Source organism: Lathamus discolor, chromosome 9 (genome assembly GCF_037157495.1).
Source record: "Lathamus discolor isolate bLatDis1 chromosome 9, bLatDis1.hap1, whole genome shotgun sequence".
Taxonomy (NCBI): Eukaryota; Metazoa; Chordata; class Aves; order Psittaciformes; family Psittacidae; genus Lathamus; species Lathamus discolor.
Window position 1 is genome coordinate 6,385,921 of NC_088892.1, and position 21,497 is coordinate 6,407,417.

Here is a 21,497-nt window from a genome sequence, read left to right on the forward strand (position 1 = left end):
TTATGGCTATAGTTCAGAAAGGACGGGTTGTATGCTCACAGGGGAGAGGGTGTGACTTATGGCTTGGAGCAGGGAATGCTCTGGGTATTGGCCTTACTTATTTTTTCCCTACTTAGTTTGAAACCAGAGCTAAGCAGATCTCCAGGAGCAGGTTGCTTTTCCAGCTCTGTGTGCTGATCAGTTTGCTGCAGCACTGAACACAAGCTGGACTAGCCCTTACCTCTTGTTGCTTGTCTTTGTGCTTCCCCACACATGCAGGCCTACCTCAGCCAACTTGGAAAATCTGGATGGATTGGAGCCAATTTTTTTTTCTCCTCAACTCCTTTAGACATACTTTTATTACACACATTTCTGTGCCAATGTCTTTGTCATCCCTGGCAGACCTGAGGGTGGATGGAAGCTGTTATCTGTGCTCTTGAGCAAAGCCGTCACTTGCTGCCTTACTGTCCCATAGAGACCTCTGAATGACATTGGCATCACGTTCAGAAGACAAGATGAGAAGGCTTTTGACAACCTCTCACACTGAGCCTGGGCCCTTTGCAATGTGTATTCATTTCTGTAACACTTGAGCTTCCTCAAAATGCACATACTACGTATAAAAAAGGATAATCACTGCTTCAGTTCTGTGTGCTGTTTCAGGGACAAGAGAGGACAAGATGCTGCTGTGCTGGATGATAGCTCCATTATCTGTTGTTAGGCTGTGTGCCTTTACTCACATCTAGTGCAGGCTCTTCCTAAAGAAATGTAAGTATATGCTGTGCCATAACTTACCTGATACAAAGTGAAAACAGCCTTTGCATCACAGGCCAGTAAGAGCTGAGAAGAACTGGTTTCAAGCACACAAGAAGAAGACGAGGAACTTGCAACAAGATATGAAATATGACACCTACTACCACCAGATTCTCAAGGACCTTGGCACACCAGAATAAGCAAGACATTTCCCCATTACAAACAGGGAAAATATACTTATTTCTATTCTACCCGATCAAAAGAAATAAGACATTAATTTGAGTTCATGCATTGAGGTAGATGCTTGCTCAGAATACATTCAATGTAACCTACTCCCTCTTAAGGGCTCCCATTCAAACTGGGGAGATTTCTAACTGAGCACCAAAAAAGAACCAGAAACTTAGTTTCATGTGAGAATACAAACTAGCAGTGGAAAAAACTCCAAGGCTTTCTTGGTCTGTCTCAGCCCCAAGTATTCAGCCTAATTTCCTTGCTCATTTTCAGCCCATTTATTCCCACTTAAACCCTCTGGCACTACAGTGAATAATCCTCTTCTCTCCTGGGATTCCGAGTAAAAGGGGAACACGTCACTCTGTATGACAGAAAGAACTGCCAAAATAAAGATGCTGGTGAGGACTGAATTTTTAGCATACATCTCTTTCAGGGTGTGAATAGCAGCAGGATTCAGTAATAGGGGCCACGTACTTCTAGGTCACCAGGTCAGATGTGACTGCATCTTTCAGTAATTTTGACAGCCTGCCATCTGTGACACCAGTAGCAGGTGTTCATGTGCATCGTGGTCAGTACATGTCAAATAGCAAGGCTTCTGCTTCTAGAAACCCCACAGCGTACAGCAAGCAGCAGTGCAAGTCCAGAGCTGCTTCTGGACTTGGAGCCTAACTGCCTGAGGAAGGCAATGGATTCACCACAGCCCTAGCCAGTATCTGCACAACAAGAACACGCCAGTGAAGGCTCCAAACCCTGCTGCGTGGCAGGCAGGAGCAGGACACCTCCTGCAGAATTGGAGGCTGAGAAAAGCAGTGGCAAAGCATCCAAAGTTTACAAGCTGCTGTCTCCCCTTGCTCCATACAAGCCTTGGGGAGCTGATTTAAGATCACACTGATGGCAAACAAGTCAGCCTCAATGCTCACAAGAGAACAGATTTGATCGAGACTTTAGCTGCTGAGACCAGACTGTGTCTGCTTTGGTAAGTACAGGAATTAGGATTCACAGTGTTCCAGTGGCCCCTTTTCACGCAGTTTCTGTGGCCCACAGACCTAAGTAAACAGAAATTAATAAGCATAAGGTTTCTGAATAACATCTCAGAAAGCCTTCTGAATATTTTATCATAGGTACTTAGATACACATTCATGGATGCTTGGCTTATTCATTCTAGCAAGTGATAAAACCCCTAAGGGATACCTGCAGACTAATAGGGTTTGTCTGTGTTAGTATCTACTCACAGCATGAATCAGGCAATGCCGAGCTCCCAGCTTAGGCTAAGAGCTCCCTAAAGAGAGAGAACTAGGCTGTGTTGTCTGGTGGTGTAAATGACTTGGGTTCAGAAGTTCTTTAGCCCATGCATTATTACTAACCTTCCTTGCATGACACATGGCTGCTAGGGAGGAATAATCTCATGCAAACACTCTAAGTGAGAGAAGTCTGCAAAGCAATGAGAAGGAGTGAAGCTGGGAGCAATCCTCACCCTGAGGGAGCTGTCGGGAGGCAGCTATGGGCAAAGACCCTGCCTGCACAATTCTTCCGTCCAGACCTGGCCTCTTGGTACCAGAGGGGGAGATTTCTGCAAGGCCTGCCAAATCTCAGCATTTAGCACGAAGCACTGAGAAAAAGATGCACAGCAGATACAGGTTCATTGTTACAGCTTCATGCAGCAGGGAGGGAAGATGGGACTCCCCTCTCTTCTGTGAGTACTGGCTGATGCAGGGCCTTTTGCAGGAGGCAGGGTACAAAACACACTTGCACACATCTCCTGCTCTTCCCTCCCTTTTGTTCTTGGGCTAGATCTCAGCTTTACACAAGTTCATGAAACTGCTTTGTTTTGGGGTTACCTGAATGCAGTTTTTCTGTATCTCAGAATTATCTAGGCTCAGAAGCATGAAGAGTTTCTGACATCTTACCCCTCGACATGTGTAAGAACAAAGCAATTTGCTTGCTTTGTAACCTTGAACCTCATGCCTCAGGGTGTAAGTTAAGCATCTCCAGGGCTCTAGAGGGAATATTTTCCCTCTCATCTTTCAGGAATGCAGATGTTACTAGGTACATCACAGAGGTATTCACCTTCTTCCTGAATATCAATTACAGGCTACAGCCATTGGAGGCAATTGTATATTTTGATACAAGCCTTGTTCTATGTCACATTGATACAATTTCATTAATCTAATCAATAGACCTTTAACCTGTTCTGAGCTTCGTCACCTGCTTCTCCCTCTGCGGCTGCTGCCTTTCCTAGATGCAAGTCATCTAAAATGAACTGGCAACTTCTCTGGCCAGGAGGGGAGGGCTGGCCTTCCAGGCATTTGCGTCAGCCTTGCAAACAGAAAGATGAACTTCACTCATCACCTGCCACATGAAATCCTCCTCAAAGCAAGGACTGCTACAGGGGACCATTCTATTAAGAGCAGAAATTCTTTTGGGAGCACTGTCACAAAGATCCTGACATATGAAAATGTATGTCATTTCATGTGATGAGACAGCTAACGCTCAGATACGGAAGCACTTTGTCTGGGCTAGGTAAAAGCCAATGACTGTCTGTCTTCCAGGCTTTGAAGTCTTCAAGCACAGGGAGAGGAGATCACAGCATGTTATTATGGCTAAAACCATATTCAGTTCCCTGCTTGTTGACCAGAGTATCTATTTATATGTGGAACTGAAGCGTACAAGCTCTCCCTCTATGAACAGCACCTTATTCTGCTTATTTGGTGATGTTAATTGCTGTGTCACAGAAGAGGGGGATTAGTTAAGAGATGGCAATACATCAGCTAAAGAAAAAGCAGAAGGAATTCCATACCACAGAAAGTATCTTAATGCTAAAGCACGACTAAAGTTGCCTGATAAGATCCTGGTCACCCTAGAGTATCACCCGCTTGGCCAGTCACAAAAAAAGGAACTGATTTTTGTCACTACTTCTCTTCATATACCTACCAAACAGCTCCCAGAATACAAGCCAGCGCAGGAAAAGAGAAGTTCAGTATGTACAGAAGGCATTAGCTTTTACTAGTCACTTCTTAAAAGCAGGAAGAAATGCAGACAGAGACCATTTGCAAAGCAAGGTGCAGGAAGCAGAAGATGGGCACTGGGATGTCAGTGATTAAAATAGCTTCCTCTTTTCCAGCGAAACACCTATTTATTGTACACTATAGTGAGAAAGAAGCCCAAGCTCAAAGAGGACAGTAAATCTATACAAAGTCTAGCTCAGACTATTGCATTCAAAATATCTGAATGCAACTTCATCCTCAGTCTCACATTCTGTTGTCTAATTTGGTGTATTAAACACATGAAGCAGAAACAGTCATCATGTGTTTATAGAGCAGCCAGTGCTCCCAGGAATCCAGACTTATTTGGGACACTAGAGATAACCAAGTGCTTAAAGAAAGAGAAGGAATCTCTCAAGACAACTGGTTTCCAAGGTCTGATCCACAGATCAGACCACATTCAATCCTGCATATGTGTATATTAATATATATTATGTATTTCAACACAACAGCAGTTGTAGTCATGAAATCAAGTGCTGAATTTGATCCGCTGTAATATTTGTTTAACGCACTGGATTCTTTGACCTGTCCTGTTTCCTATACGGCCATAAAAGTTCAAAAGTTAAATCTTCATTGTGTTTCTGTGTCATGACTCATATTTGATCAACAGTTTGAAACCCCTTTTGAGTTCATGGATGTCCATCAAGGACAAGGAGGGAAGGAGTTTGAGTACAGACAGATAAGGCACCAGGCATTAGAAAGATGTGCAAAACCAAGTTAAATAAACTATTTAAACATAAGATACTAATATAGCAGTTTCAAAAGGGCCATATTCCTGTAGACAACCTAAGACAGCGGAGGAAACAGAATTTCCTTTCAAAAGCCCAACCTCACTGTTGTTTTGGTTGTTACAATTATTCAAACGCACCCCACCCAGCTCTCAGTTAACTGCTTTCTCACTCCCAGTGCAGCAGGTCTGCCATGCACAGGAATGTAATTATTTACACACCACTCCATCATTGCCACTATTGTCTGTACTTCTAAAGCATCTTGATTACTGATGAGCACCATGGAACTGCCTCGAAATAAAATAATCATCTCCCCTCATTAAGTCCCAGCTCATGGACTGAGAAAGGATGATTTTCCTTTGTACGTTCCTTTTGTAAATGTTACCACTTCACAACAGAGGGAGGAACGTGCCTCTGATGACACTCAAAGAGACAGACTGTCAGGATTCTTGTCAGGCTTTCAGCTTTGAGCAGCTTGTGCTTTTGCATGAATATTTTCTCCTGAAAATAAAGCACTGTTTGTCAGAATTAGGCATTCAAGAATCTCTTTCTAATGTCAGAATCAGGCATGTAAAAACCTCCAATGTCATGTCAGAAGGTCAAATTTTATGGAGCAGAATGTCATGGAAACCCCAACAGCAAACACTGCACCCACAGGAGAAGCTTCAAGCTCTAGCTTCAACACCAAGAACACACTTGGATTAAAAAACCAAGGAAGGTTTCCTGCAGTCTAATAAAAGCAAAGCCTAAGCAAGCCAGGTAAGCTGCAAACAAATATCCGTTGCCCAATGGATATTATCAAATTGTCAGATCACAAAATCTCACTCTTTTCAATAGCTGCAATGCTGTGTGGACATTTGCACACAAGGAAACTCCCCATGGTGGCTCAACACACAATGAAATATCACATTTCATAAAACAGTGAATTATACAGGCAGCAAAACAAGTTGAATGGGGTATCTTTGCTCGGTCTTTACTGACATTACATTTCTGCAACAAAAACTGATGGTGAAGTTGACAGGTTGCCTCAGCCAAAACAGTGCTGAATTAAGCACCAGTCACTGTACAGTGATCAGAGGCTGATACCTGACATGAGGCAAACAACACTGCCTTTTATGCTTTGATTCAAGAGGAGTCATGTATGGTGTGGTGTCTGCAATGGACAACAGCTTGCAGTAGGAACTGCTAAATTACATAGATCTTTGTGCCCCTTTCTGAAGAGAACAGTTTGATGGCAGTACATGAGACATCCCTATTACTGCACACCACTCAAAGCAACATCTCACCTCCAAAATGCTGGCTGTTCTCAAAGAACTGAGGCAATCTGCAAGTTCAGATTAAGGTCTTCATTCACAACTGTGAGAGGAACAGGACCCTGTGTCAGCATGAGTAGGCTCATGCTGCTTTCAGGCCAGATTCATCTAAAAAACACTATGTAAAGCTGCTGTGACCAGAACACATGGACTTGTGTGCCTATCTATAATTTCCTCAGTGAGGACAGATCGTGACCTTTTCCTTTCTCTTCCTCCAGCCGCTTTCCAGGTTTCCAGTACATCACTCTCTGTATCACTGCTTATTTACAGCATGTTACTGCATCTACAGACAGTCTAGCTGGAAAGTCACCCACTTATGTATAAATTATACATCATATAAAGAAAAAAAGTGCTGGGTTGAGACAAGTGGAAAGAAAAGCTTTGACAGGCAGATGTGATTTTTGTGTATCTGAAGTTAGAAGCAGCCTTTAACCAACATGCAGGATCCAGAGACTGAGAAAAACCAAGACTATCAGACAGGTTAGAGTGCCATGCTACTCAGCTCCCACACACTGCACATGGACTGCACAGGACACTTTGCGGGCCTACATTTGGGGTTGGAAGGATGAACATTTTCATATGTAAAGTCTGCACGCTAGCTGGATGCATTCCCTGGGGTTGGCATGGTATTTCAAGAGAGAATTTGAATCATTTTCTCCAGAGATAGGAAAAATAATTAATTTAAAGCAATAGCATCAATCCCTAGAATAGCCAGTGTCCAAACCCTACCTACAAGAGCTGTGCTGCCTCAATCTAGAATCTGGACCAAGAGAAATAGTGACGAAAATAGGATCATCCCTCAGTTACAGAAGACACAGAACTTTTAAATAAAGCTTAGAACTGTCCTTGAAGAATCTGTTTCTTCCCAGTCCCCAGAGTTATCCTCCACATTCTTTTAAGGGTTTTCATAGTTACAGCAATATAAAATGGCTTATTGCTATGTAGCTGCTAACAAAAGACAGATGTTTCCTTCAGTTCCAAGAAAATGTAGACATGAAGCACATTGTGATGACCCACTAAACATTTCTGACCCAAATCCCTTTCTGCATGTTATTTCTTCACATAGTTAGTCGAGAAAACACAACAGAGTTCCATGGGTTTCCTGCTAATTACTGAGCCTGCCAGAAGCGCATGGTTGGGTCAATTACTTTATCTTAGCAAGCCTTCATCTGAAGGCAAGGAAAATCAAGCAACACTTTTTCACTGAGTGAATCCAAAGCTTGAGAGTTCTTGCAATGACTCCAGAGACAAATCAGCTGGTGGCTATGAGCTGAACTCCCCATGTTAGTATTTAGCTAGTACAGACAACACGCACTGCGCGCTGGCGTGCAGGACGGAGCATCTGTTTCCCTCACGCTGTTGGCTACATTCTTTACTTGATATTAATATCAGTGAAAATTTAGTAACTTAACCACTGGCATGAGAAGTCTGACTTCTAAGAGAACAGATGGCAGTGATCATCTCAGGTTAATTTTAGGCTTCAAAAATCATTCTGAGTCAGCAAAGCCTCAAGATAAAAGAAAGAGAAAGACATATAACATCTGTAAAAACTCGTACCTGTTTCCCATCCAAGGTGTACAGCTTTTTGACCACTCCTGTCTCCAGTTTTATAGCTTCAGTGATATCAGTGAGAACTTGCTCAAAGGAATGGGCAGTCTTCTTGTTCAAGAGCACACGCACTGCCTTCCGGGGCTTCACCCCGCTGCGGATGATGGTTACCAGCTTGGGACGCACAAAATCTTTGTTCTCCTTGGCCTGGGCGCTGTTGCTGCTGGCCAGAGACTGAGGTGCTTTCTGGTTGGCAGATGTCTTCACGTTGACAGACCAGTTGGGATTGACGTTCTTGGTGTATTCCACCTTCTTGAAGAAGTTGTCAGATGAGCAAACGTAACTCTCCCCTTTGGAAAGAAATGAACACCAGTCTAATTCTACACTTCTTACCATAAGACAGCTGAAAACCAGACCTTACCCATTTCCTCCATTAATTGTACAAATCATGAATAATTTTTCCATTAACACTTCCATGACAGCTTGTTATGAAAACTTTTTGGTTTGTTTTAATTTTATATTTATGCTTATATAAAATATGACTAGGATTTCCCCACAGTAAGCAAGTCAGCCATAGCTTACATCAAATACAAACCACTCAGCCACATGAACCAGGGATTAAAAAACGTTGAGAGTTCTAAAGGTATTCAGACACCTGAACATGCAACTAAGCTGCTAAAAGCTCCTAAACACCAAATTCATTTAATCATCTAAGTTATTTTGTAAGTTTACCAGCTTCCTCTCCATCTTTACAGGCCCAACTACATCCTCAGCCTGTCATCCCCTGCCAAGAGGATATCAACATTCACCCACAAAGTACCTTTTGTCTCATGCCTGAAAAATAATGAAACCCTGGTATTGAATAGTCTCTACCAAGAGCAGCTCTGATAAATCTTGCAGGCATAACAAAAACACTTCGTTATAGGGTCAGCAGTCTATTAGAGGACAGACTTAGTGGCAACTGATCTAAAACACTACACCAAATACCATCCATTGCTTTTACATGGCTGGTACCAACCAAAAATACATTAAATCCCAATTTAGACACGGTAAAGAAGGGTTACACAGTCTTGTTAGCAATTCATCAAAAAAACCCCAACCTTCCCTACCCCATCCAAAATTAGTTTCAAGCTGTGATTTACAGAGTCCTATCTAAGGTTTTAAGAGCACCTTAAAGGATTTATAGGATCTTCTTCTGGGTCTGCAAATCTAATGGATGCTAGAAGAGTTATGACCAGAATGAGACTGTAAAACAGTATCCCTAAGGGAATGTAGCTGTCTAGTCTGAAATGACTCAGGCTGTTGAGCACTTGAGGATGCAACTGGAAAAAACCTCAGTCATTGCTGAGATAAAATTTTAATAGGAACTGAAGGCATAACATAGGTACCTGTAGGATTTTATGGCATTTCTTTGGGTGTTGTACTGAGCTGATTTTGCAGAATGAAGTTCTTTAAATATTACGATAGGTTTGAAATCAAAATGCAGGTTGCACTGTTTTGGATAAGTAAAAATGCTTCTTCATATAAGTAGACTGGCTGTATTTCCTTATCTGTTCCCTGCTGCAAACTGGCCATCTCTGAAGAGCCTACCCAACACCTGAGTCTAGCTTTCCATCACAGGATCTCCAGGGCAGGATTTCACATTTAATTGGCAAAAATGTAAATACTGGGTTTCAAACAGCCCACTGATTTCCACAGCATTTCATGGTCCAGGCACATAACGCAGCCAGCTCAGTGTTTATGTACGCATCCTTCTGCTGATTAAGTTGCGTTTTTGATGGAGGCACTGAGACAATCCCTTGACAGACCACTAACAGGTACATATAAACAGAAGACTTTAATAGGTTTAAAAGAGCAGTCTCTGTAGTATTTATGTCCTTATTACTGCTAAGTGAGCAGCCACAGAAAGATTCAGGATGCTAACATTTTAACCCCAACTTTGTACCCAGTTCACCAGAAAGGGATGTGTAGTCATGGTGCTTACATCAACTGCAGCTTTTCTCCATCTCCAGTGACCAAAATCATTTATCAACAGGAAGCAGATATTCTGTTTTCCCTTCTGAAGATTGAACAGAAATACAGAAGGGAGAAAACAGCCAGCAAGGCTCCTGACAAACACTGCCAGTTGAGCATTTTATCAAATAGCATCCCCCAAATGCACTAATTCCACCAGGAGGCTCTGTTACCTTGAACAAGCAATAAAGATCTATATTTGAGGCATGTATGCTGTCAGCAAAACCCCTCCATAAACTGATCCTGTAGTGCCCATCGCTGAAGGTCCTTAATTTCTTACATTTCTTGACTCTGACTCAATAGAAGCATAAAGATACCCTATGGAGTACCATACATTATAATGAATTCCCATTGGAGATATTGGTTTCCAGAAGCACTGAATACTTTAAGTCTTTCTGATTAATAAGTGATAAGTTGTGGTTTATTCATCTGTTTCAGCCAAGCAACACCCAGTGCAGAGGGGGCCCACGCTCCTCTCCAGTTTCACAACTGTGTGAAGTACAGCAAGGGGAGTTTGAAATGCACACCGGGAATTAGCCCTCCTAAGAACCTGAGCCCTCCCAAGCCCATAATCCCTGGGTGGCAGAGCCTTTAGAAGTGTGCTCAACAGAACTGTAGCATTAGCCTTTGAGAAAAGGGATTTCTATGTTTAAATGCAGGACTAGGAATAAGTGATTGGAATACTCCTCGCCCCTGCCCAGGCCTCCCTGTGGAAGCTACTGACTAGTCCTGCACTTCTGCTTCCCTACCTGGAAGCAGAAGTAGCAGTATCTCCCACTGAAGTGTTGCAAGGTTTGACTTTCATCTCTGTTTATGCAACACTTTGAGTTTGAAGACACCACAATGAAAGCAAGTATATATTTGTGCTGTGTTCTGTAAACATGGGAGGCGTTAGAGCATATTTTCCATTAATAAGTTCCATGCTTTAAAGTAAACTGTAGAGATTATTGGTCTGTTCAATAGAGCACTATTCCTCCTAGTTCCAGCTGAATCATTTGAAATTCTTCCCTGCACACCATATCTGTCTAGTGTGTTTACAAGAGCATACACTGAAGGCAACAGTGGCATTTAGGCAATACTCTTCTCCAGGCTTTGTTTCCACAAATGTGGCATTAGGTAGTTGTGCATATATATACATATATATACACACGCACATACTGACCTTTCAAATTACACTGACAGTCGCAGGTGGAAAATGTAATCTGCCCTTTCTCACTTGGTTTCAGTTAAACCAAACCCCTGCAAAGATCTCACTGAATTTTAAATCCAGACAGCAGTTTGCTGGGAGTGACACTTCAGAAGAGCAGTTCACAAGAGCAACTCTTCCAGCATCATTTCTGCAGTCACAGCAGCAGAGCTGCAGGGAAGAGGAGCTTTTCCTTCCTTCTTCCCAGACCTAAAGGTGTAACCCAAAGTTTTAACTGAATTTAAAAATCACTTCAGCTGATGTCTTCCCAAATCAGTTTATGGCCCTCAAATAGCAGCAAAATTATTATTCAAGTTCCTCAGTGAGGCATATCCCTTTTGCCATTTGTTAGCCAGGAATATCTGCTATTTCACTTCTCACAGCTGAGTGCTACCCAAACCTTACCATGAGGGGGTATCAGGATTGGGCAAATATGGGCAGATGACTTGTGAACTTGCCAGCTTCAAACACTGTTGTACTGTGGTACCACTGTGGTATTGTGGCCAGAAGATCACAGGAGAGAGAAAACTAATGGGGAGTAGTGCTACCACTGAAAGAGGAGTAGTTTCTTGGTTTCTCTGCTACTTCCATCTATGCTAAGCCTATAATAGGAAGTCAAGGTGTACAACTGTGCCAGTCAAAGAAATATAAGTGATAGACAGCATGGTTGCAGAAGATGTGCACAGAATAACAGAAGGAAGGGGAGGATACGAGATTTTGTCAAAAGCAAAAGAAACCAGTCCAAGCAGCACATTGCTCCCCAGCCCTAAGCATAAAATCTGTGCTCAAATATTTCCAGGAACACATCTTTAGAGCGCAAGCAGCTGTGTACATGTGCAGAAATCCAAATACAAGCCCTGAGAAGGTTATGAGGAACAGCCCTGTTACTGCTGGCAAACAAAACCCCAAATGGGAGCCCAGAGAAACACATTCACTCACTGGGGGTGGGAAGATTCTGCAGGAGTGGAAGCATCCTCCTGACGAGACCCAGGCTGCTGCTGAACACGCTGTGGGCATGACACCAATGTGCTAAGGACAGCACAGTGCCAGGTTAGTGCAAGATGCCCTTCCTGCACAGTGAAACCAAAGCCCTGCAGCGCGATGTGCACTTGTCATCATGCCAGCATGCTCCAGAGGTGTCACAACTGCTATCGTGCCACCAAACCAGCCAAGGCACTTATTTATTCTTTCTATCCTGCCCTTAGCAATAGATGAACTGACTGTAGACCTTAAGTCCTGATCAGCATATTTGCCATTTGAAGCCATGGCTTCTAACACACTGAATTACTCTGGCTACCCATTTGATAGAAGCACAAGGTGATTACTCAGCCCCTAAAGAAGGGATGATCTCAGCAGAGATAAGGTTTGCCTTAGACAAGGTTTCTTAAAGGAACTCTAAGCTCGAGATGAGTACTAATCGCTCAACCCTCTTACAGCAGCTCCTTGTGACAATACTAAAAATGAGAGGCTGTGCTTTCAGGAGAAGTTATCCTTCCTCAGCATGCCCCAGCAAGGTTCCAAGTATAACGAACTGCAGGGAGAAGTCTTGCGAGAAAAATCGGGAAAGCTGGATTGGGGCCATTTTGAAAGTGTCACTGCTAACAGTTATTCCAAAAACCAGCCTCTGTGGGCTGCAGGCAATTATTCTGGTTGTAAGCTCTGCTCCTGCAAAGTTGAGATTGTGCTGCTGTGCCCAGCTTTTGTGTTTCATGGGATTTACCATGACTTCAATAGGAATTAAATGGACTTAACACCTTGCAGAGTTCATTGCATATGATGTTAAAGAAGGCTTTTAGTTTCAAATGCATGAACTTCCTGCTTCTTTATGCATTAAAAAGGATCTTTCTCTGCCTCAAGACCTACTCCACCGTGGCAAAATGAACTCTGGAAGAGCTTTCTTCTGGCTCTTCAACAGGGAGCTCTTCCATGAGAGAAACACCTCTTGTTCTGTTAAGTGAAAGAAACGCATGGTTAGAAAATGCCTTCAAAACCACGTGATGCCCAGAAAGAATTTCTGGGACCACACCAGTCCTGGTGCAACAGCCAGGAGGAGCAAGCAAATGAAACAGAACTGCAAGGATAAGTTTTATATAGGATGTATTAGCCAAGCTGCCAGGACAACAGCCACAGGAAACAATGGCATAGGTTCCCAAGACTTCAATATTGGACTATGTGAAATTCAGTTTTCCAGGCAAACTGAAACACGCACGCACTGGGTGGGGATTTCAATGCACTTCCCATGAACCCCTCAGTCCCAGCACACACCAGGCTCTGTGCAGCTCCAGGGTGGAGTCCCTCCTACGATCACTTGAAACACTCCTGGACCAGCTTTTGGAAAAGATTCCCCAGGGCATGACAGGATACAAAAAGCTTGGAAACACTTTCTGGAACATCTCACACAGCCCAAGAACACTTGTAATGAAACCCCATTGACCAAAACAAAATCCTGTTCAGCTTTTTCTAGTGTTTAATCTGAGGCAAGAGGAAATTTCAGACAAGTAGCCCAGCACAGGACAAGGGCATAAACCCAGCCTTGGATGGGCCCTCTGACCACAGCACGAGGGGGGCTGTGTCCTCCTGCCTAACAGCCTGAGTAAACCAGGAGCTCACAAGGGAGGAGCTCTACAGCTTCAACTAAATGTTGAGCGTCTCAAGTTCTAGTTTTAGTCTATGTCGGCATTTCTGCCTTTGCTGCCCATGTCCAATCAATGCTGTATTTGTATTTGGTGGGTTTATTTCCACATGAAATCAGTCATTGGCTAGAAGCAGGTCCTAAGTCTACCTATAATAAAAAACCTGAAAGATGTATCTTAGTTCCTCAACACCTTCCACTTTGACATGTTCAGACCATAATCTCCCTGGGCAGGAGTTCTCTCTTCCTACATTTAAAAGGCGCCTTGCACAGTAGGATGCCCCATCTGGTCAGCACTTCTACATACATTGTGACAAATGTCTGATCTTTAAAAGTGGGGAAAATTGGGCTTCTGTGAAAGTGTCAGTCCCTCCCTCCAGAGGAACCAATCAAGTCTCCACCAGCACTGAGGTTAACCCAGAGCTGCAATGGCTTCAGCAGCCAGGACTCTGCCTTGTGCCTTTCCCTCACTCTCAGTTTGCACCTCACTGCCCCTTTCCTTATGTCAAGCAACTGCTACTGGGGCCACATGGGAAAGCAGCAAAATGATGGAGGGGATTAAAAAGAGCTCATTTAGCGGGACAACAGAGACAGCAGATTGCAACCCGACTTTGGAATGATGTGGCCAAGAACAGCATTTCTTAAGCCATCTTTGCTGTGGAAATGAATGCATAACATCCACTTCCACCTTTATCCAGCCCTCCCTTCAAAGAAAAAGAGTAATCAGAGCTGAGACAGGGAGATTTTGCCATCCCATCACAATGGGTCTACAAGAGAGGCTCAAATGAACCAAGGAATAAGCCACCCTGTCCTGATGTCAAAGGCAACTAGGTTTTAGTATAAACTTGGGCGATAGTGTGAGCTGCTCGACTGTCAGCTTGAGCAAGGCTGGAAAAGATCGCACATGAGGTTTTTTAGTATCATTCATATTCAAGTTTTCTCACAGTACAAGGCACAGAATTAACTGGTACAACAGCGGCTCACCAATAATCTATAAAGGCAGCTTCATATATCGACTTCCTAAAGCCTTGGTCACTAGAACCAATTATAATATGAAAGGAATAAAGATCACCTGGTGCTATTTTCCAAAAGATTTACTTACTGACTAAACCAACCATGACAGACAGTAGCACTTGGGCCCAACATCCACTCCTGACTCAGCCAAGGGAGTACACAAGTGGGAGATGCTGTCAGCAATTTACCTGTAGTCAGGACCAGCTGTAATAGTGCAGCAATATGCTGTACTGCATTAAACAACATATAGATTCAGGAAAAATACAGTGCTTATCAATGGCAGCATGTGCATTATTTACAAATACATTAAAAATGAATGCTGGAAATAGGGAGCTAAGATTAAGACATTGACTACAGTGATGGAAGATGGCCATTAGGAGTGAAAGGGGGGAGAAAAAAATGGTAAGACAAGTTGATTTTGAGAGAAGGTCATTGGGAGACATGGACATGGGCAGCTCTCTGATACAGGAGGCAGTGTGCGGAAAGCAGCCAGTGCCAGGTGAGGAAGAACTCAGCAGGCAGCTAAAAGAACCTGTGTGACAGAGTCCTGGTGGGCTTCCAAAATGTGAGGCATTACGGTTCAGTGCAGGAAAGGACCAAGAGGCACATCCCAACAGGCAGTTAGGAGGGATCCATGTGAAATATTACCATTTCTGCAATCATACTGAGATGAGCCTCTCTGGTGAGTTCTTTTCCCAGGTGCTACTTGTTTATTGGAAATTACAACATTAGCCACATTATAGGAACTAGAATTGGTTTAGTTATGCTCAGTCTCCAAGCAGAAAGCTAATTTATATGGCAAACATACACTTTTTCTTGTATGTCACAACACAATTACACTGAAGTCCTGTTTTTCCATGTGTACCTAGAGCACAGTTACACACACCCAAGCTAACAGCAGTTTACCACAAGGTTGATTACAACCATGGTATTAGAAATCAAAAGTAATGTATTTCCCAGATTGCTTTTCTGCAACAGGTCATCCCTAGAAATATGGGAATATTGTTATCACTAAGCTGTCAATAACAAGCAGATTGGCGTTTGCATTTTCAAACACTTCATTCCTTTGTTTTCACTCTGCAGATTATATTTTCCTCACTGATGCTCTGCTGAGGACACAGCCACACATACAATCCCATTTTCCTTTTAGTACCACCTCTTCAGTGCTGTTTCCAGATACCACTTTGACAGAACAAAGCCAGAACCTAAATCCATCACCTCCTGCCTGTGCTTAACCCGTGAAAAACATTTTAAGAGCTAGGTACGTTCTGACCTGCAACAATACCCAATGTAAAGCAGGTGTAACAACTAAAGGTTTAACTTCATTGGCAAAAAAGCGGAAAGAGCATAAATGCAGGAAGAGTATAAAAAGAGAATAAAGAATTGCATTTTCTGCTGTGGAAATATTGCTGAGGATTCATGTAAAACCTGGGCCAAGCAGGCCCGAGAGCTGCCACCAGAGAAAGGCTGTGGCCATATGAAAAGCCCAGAATGAAACCTGGCAGAATCTCTGACATTAAGGGAGGCCACACCTCCCTTTGACAGCTGTAACTGGGCTGAGAATAACTCCAGCAGGGCTGCATCAGCGCTCTGAAAGGCAGCAATTTCCTCCCAGTAGAACTGCTCTATGGAAACCAATATTTATGCTGTGTGCTTGTCCTCACAAAGTATTTTTGGGAAATGAGTATCCCATTTGACAGATAAGGAATTGTAGCGAGAGATGCTTTAGTCAAGGTCACACAATGACTCAGTGGTGAGGATGCCCCTGCAGTTCAGCAGCTAACACACATCCATTGTCTTTTACTACAGGCAAAAGCCTTGAGGAATTTCTGTCCTTAGCAAATCAGCCAGGTCATCTGCTTGGAGGAAAACATCAAGGAACAGGGAAGAACAACTCCCTTCTTGCAACGGATAATCAGGATATTCCAGCTCCAAACAAAGAACGGATTGCTCAGGGAAGAGAAAAGCAGGGAGGCTGCGGGTGTCGTCTGTGCACCCCAGTTTGGCTGCGCCACCAGCATGGTGTTGCCCACAGCCATGCCTTGGCCATGTAGGACTGATTTTTGACTCATCCCTCATCCCACAGTCCAAGTGCCCCTCGGGGGAACAGGCACACTGACACCCTCTCTAGATACAGGGATACACTCAGCCCTCTCCTGAGAATCCTCTGCACACTCAGACCTGCCACGCAGGGGATGCCTTCTCACACTCCCCCCCAGACCTACCACAGCAGCCCAGCCACACACACACAGCCCCTGCAGAAACACTCCCGAATGCATCCCCTTGCACACCCCCCATCGGCACATCTCAGTACACCTCCCTTCCATACAGACTGCGTGAATCATATTCAGACACAGAACATGAACTCCCAATGCCCTCTCCACACACACAGCCAGCATCCCCTTATACACACAGCCCAGCACACTCTCTTACACACACACAGCCAGCACACCCCCTTACACACACAGCCCAGCACACCCCTTTACACACACACAGCCAGCACATCCCCTTACACACACAGCCCAGCACACCCCTTTACACACACACAGCCAGCACACCCCTTTACACACACAGCCAGCACACCCCTTTACACACACACAGCCAGCACACCCCTTTACACACACAGCCAGCACACCCCTTTACACACACACAGCCAGCACACCCCTTTACACACACAGCCAGCACACCCCTTTACACACACAGCCAGCACACCCCCTTACATACACAGCCAGCACACCCCTTTACACACACAGCCAGCACACCCCCTTACATACACAGCCAGCACACCCCCTTACACACACAGCCAGCACACCCCTTTACACACACACAGCCAGCACACCCCCTTACATACACAGCCAGCACACCCCTTTACACACACAGCCAGCACACCCCTTTACACACACATAGCCAGCACACCCCTTTACACACACACAGCCAGCACACCCCCTTACATACACAGCCAGCACACCCCTTTACACACACAGCCAGCACACCCCCTTACACACACAGCCAGCACACCCCTTTACACACACAGCCAGCACACCCCCTTACATACACAGCCAGCACACCCCCTTACACACACAGCCAGCACACCCCTTTACACACACACAGCCAGCACACCCCCTTACATACACAGCCAGCACACCCCCTTACACACACAGCCAGCACACCCCTTTACACACACACAGCCAGCACACCCCTTTACACACACAGCCAGCACACCCCTTTACACACACACAGCCAGCACACCCCTTTACACACACAGCCAGCACACCCCCTTACACACACAGCCAGCACACCCCTTTACACACACACAGCCAGCACACCCCTTTACACACACACAGCCAGCACACCCCCTTACACACACAGCCAGCACACCCCCTTACATACACAGCCAGCACACCTCCACATACTCCCCATGCACAAACCAAAACCAACACCCTCATGAACCCCCTCAAGGAATAAGGAATCCCAACACCTCCTCTGCAATTAACCCTTCTTACACCTTCCTCCACATACGTATAAAGCCCCAAATTTTACCAAGTGCAACCCACCCAAAACACCCTTCTGCATACACACACCTTTCATTAACTCCCCCTAAACACATTGCAGCGCACCCCACCCACACTCCTCAAACACTGTAAAATAATTCACACCCCACCTTCCACACATCCACCATACACACACTGCATGCACCCCAACACCCCACTACACACACTCAAGTCCCTGCACGGCCCTGACCACACCCCAACACACACACGCAGAGTGCTCGAGCCCCTCAAAACACCCACATGCACAAAATGCATAAATCCTTCCCACCCGCATCACACACACGCTACACGAGTGCCCAGCACCCTTTGCTTTTCCATTCATACCCATCCACCCCAGTGAGAAACCCATATCACTCCCCAGCCACTCCCTGGATCCATCTGGGACACACATTCCACCCCAGCCCAGAAAGGCATGGGGACACCCTCAGGAAGCCCCGAGCTATGGACACAGCCGTATCTAACCAGGAGTCAGACACACCCCTGTGTCTGCACCCGAGCTGGAGACACCCCAAAGATGTCAGCCCCTGCACTGTCAGCCTCTCCAGAGGGAAGGGGAACAGGTAGACTTAGCTCAGAGGGGCAGCAATCCCCGAGCACCTGAGGAAACGTGACCTAAGCAGCAGCCCCAAGTGGTGCAGCCCCCTTCTCACCCCGCCTCCTCACTGCACCAGCCCGCGGTGCAATTACCTTCCTCCAGCTCATCCATGCTCCCGATCTTCCGCGAGCCATCGATGGTGTAAATGTAACGGACTCCCTGAGGCAGGTTAATGTTGTCGGACAGGGACCGGGTGAGGTCAGCCAGGAGAGCATCGAAACTTCGGAAGCGGTCGGAGGACACGGCATATACAATCCCCTTGAAGTAGCGGTCCCCGTTGCGATAGAAACGCACCTTCTTGGCTTTCTTCTCGTTACTCAGTGCCTGTAAGGTCCTGGTTCTGTAGAAGCTACAGTGAGCACTGTGAGTGGGGCTGGGCAGCCCGTTCATACGTGAGCCTCGCATGTTTCTGGACGCCTTGTCTCGTTCGTCAAAGTGTCCAAAATCAAGTTCCATAGTTTGGTGAACCCTAAAGATCTGAAGCTGAGCAGGAAGAAGATGGGGAGAGGAGTGTGAAGGGACAGGTTAGAGCCAAGCAGAGCCACAATCCGGAGAGAAAAACAACACTAAAGCAAAGAGCTGTGTCTGGAGCAGGACAGATGCATTAGGGAAGCTCCCCCTCCCCTAACTGAGGTATTGATTCTGGAGACTGAGCGTAGGAGGGGTCCTCACATTCTGAAAGACATCCAGCTCCTGGGGGCAGGGAACACGTTCCTAGAGAGCTGTGTGCTCCTGCACCTGGGAGTTTTCAAAGTGCAGTAAATGAGGACTTGGGGCCAGAGGGATACATGGCAATCACAGCTCAGCCCCAGAAACCCTCATCCAAACACCAGTTGGCAATGAATTAAACCTCTGAGCCCTGTGAGGTTTCCTCTGGCAACAGAAAACAAGGAGATCCCAGTAAGTCAGCCCTTCAATCTGTCGAATCACGGAAGGAACCAGAGCATCTGAATGTTTAACATTAGAATAAACTGGCATTTATGAAAGAATGGTCACAGGGGAATAAGCAGTTTCTTTGTGACAGCCTGTTCAATAAGGGTAAGCAATGAGATCCAGCCCACCCTTCCCCCTATCCGCAGCCCCCTCCTAGCCCATCAATCAATTCCCAGGACCAGCCTACATCTCTAAGAAATGACTGGAAAGAAAAATCTGTCATTGAAATGAAGCTTTGGTAAGCTCCTTTCAGCCTGAGACTCCTCTGAATTGCATTTCTGCTCCCGTTTAATCAGGAGGAGAAAAGAAAGGGTCTGTTTCCACCCCCCTTCCAGCCTTAAGTGATTTAATTGCTGGAAGTGCCACTGCTCAAGGGACACACAGCCCCTGCTCCTCACCTTTCATTGTTCTGAGCACGGGGGGCTTCCAGCCCCAGCAGAGAAAAGCTGAGACTTGAGCTGACACCCACCAAGCAGGAATGTCTGTGCAGTCTCCAGTTTATGCTCATAAACAACCTTCCTCCTGCACCAAACCCCAACACAAAAGGAGGAGGAACCCCCAACCCTGCAACAGAAAGACCCTTCCACTCCCCCAGCACAGCCAGGAACAAGCAGGTCACGTATGTTGCTTGCATGTTAACACAGGGCAGAAAGTGGATTTAAAACAGCACTTGGCAGCCAGGTATAAATCTAGGAAAAGCTGTTGCTATCTCTCCTCCACCCCTTACATTTGGCAGAACGAAGCTTCTTCCCTGTATTTTTACAATGTCAGTGTGACCTGTGCAAGAAAAATCCTTGTCCCCAGTCTGCAGTAAAGCACAAGATGACAATGAGGGGATCTGCACAGAAATCACAAGTTGGGAACATTCCCCCCATGACTGCAGTCGGGGCAGATTCAGCCCGGTGTCATGCACTGAACAATGAAACATCCAAGCAACTTCGGGAATGAATCAGAGGATGCAGGGGTTCGGTTTTAAAATGAACTGCAGATGCTGTAAGGTACAAAGAGGCAGATTCCCCCGTTCTAGCTGACATCTGTTACTTTCCCGCATGCAAGTCACCTAAAAAAGCTCTACTCACCGGTTTTCAGCACGCAGGGTGGAGATGCTGAGAGAAAGAACACCAGGCTCACTCTGCCTTTGTTGTCTGAGCTCCAAGCAAGAAATTCCTGCCAGGGTGGATGAGACGCCTCCTAGGTCCTAGTGCCTTGTTCCATCCCTCCGCGGTAACTTTGCCTCAGCGGTTTTTACTCTCAGCCCCAGTTTTCTGGTTGTTGTATTCTCTGTATTTGAAGAAAAAAAGGGTGTGTTCATGCCAGCTCTGGGTGCGTTAACAGATGTGAACATAACAGGGTAAACAGTTTAAAGGGGCAGGGTTTGGGGTGCAGTTCTGAAGGATGCAAATTTCTCCCTGGCTCTAGTTTCACTAAGAATGGATCTGGCCCCGCTAAAATAAAGGGGTAATTGGACCGATGCACCAGCATTATAGGATTACCAGTACTGGGAGGTCATGGCTACAACCCTGCAGTGTGCTGCAATGCTGGCACTAGAGTCCTGTGCATTAGGAAAGCAACTATGAACAAAGTTGACCAGTGAAACTGGGCATACTCCTGCTCCTGTCCTGGTTTTACACAGCAACCATGTTTACACTGGCTAGCAGAAAGGGAGAATTCACTTCATGGTTCTGCATGAAGTGCCCCTGAATAACTTTTCTCCGTTAACACTGGACACAAGCCAAAGCCAGAGCTCTGAATCCCAGTTCATTCAAATCCCAAGGGGCTCAGGACAGAGTCATTCAACACAAGCTTAACCCAACAGATTCAGCCTGGCTCCTGTGCCAAACTAAGAGAAGTTTATTTTCCAATTCCACTGCAGGACAACGCAGCTGTTACAAAATTGTACCAGGCTCTTTCACTTTGAAAACAAAATCTTTCTCCTACTTTCTGGATGGAGATTTCTGTCCTGCAGCTTGGAGAGCAGCACCA

At 45.3% G+C, this 21,497-nt stretch overlaps 1 protein-coding gene across 1 annotated transcript in view; it reads right to left on the minus strand.

Annotated features, from left to right (window-relative positions):
* Positions 1–20,681, minus strand: part of DCX (doublecortin) — a 69,108-nt gene extending 48,427 nt beyond the window's left edge. The window contains exons 1-3 of the mRNA XM_065689468.1: positions 20,594–20,681; positions 18,674–19,064; positions 7,600–7,940 (exon numbers count right to left, since the gene is read on the minus strand). Coding sequence (XP_065545540.1) covers positions 7,600–7,940; positions 18,674–19,037 — 705 coding nt within the window. The 5' untranslated portion in view covers positions 19,038–19,064; positions 20,594–20,681. The remainder of the gene's footprint in view (positions 1–7,599; positions 7,941–18,673; positions 19,065–20,593) is intronic.
* Positions 20,682–21,497: the final 816 nt, after the last annotated feature.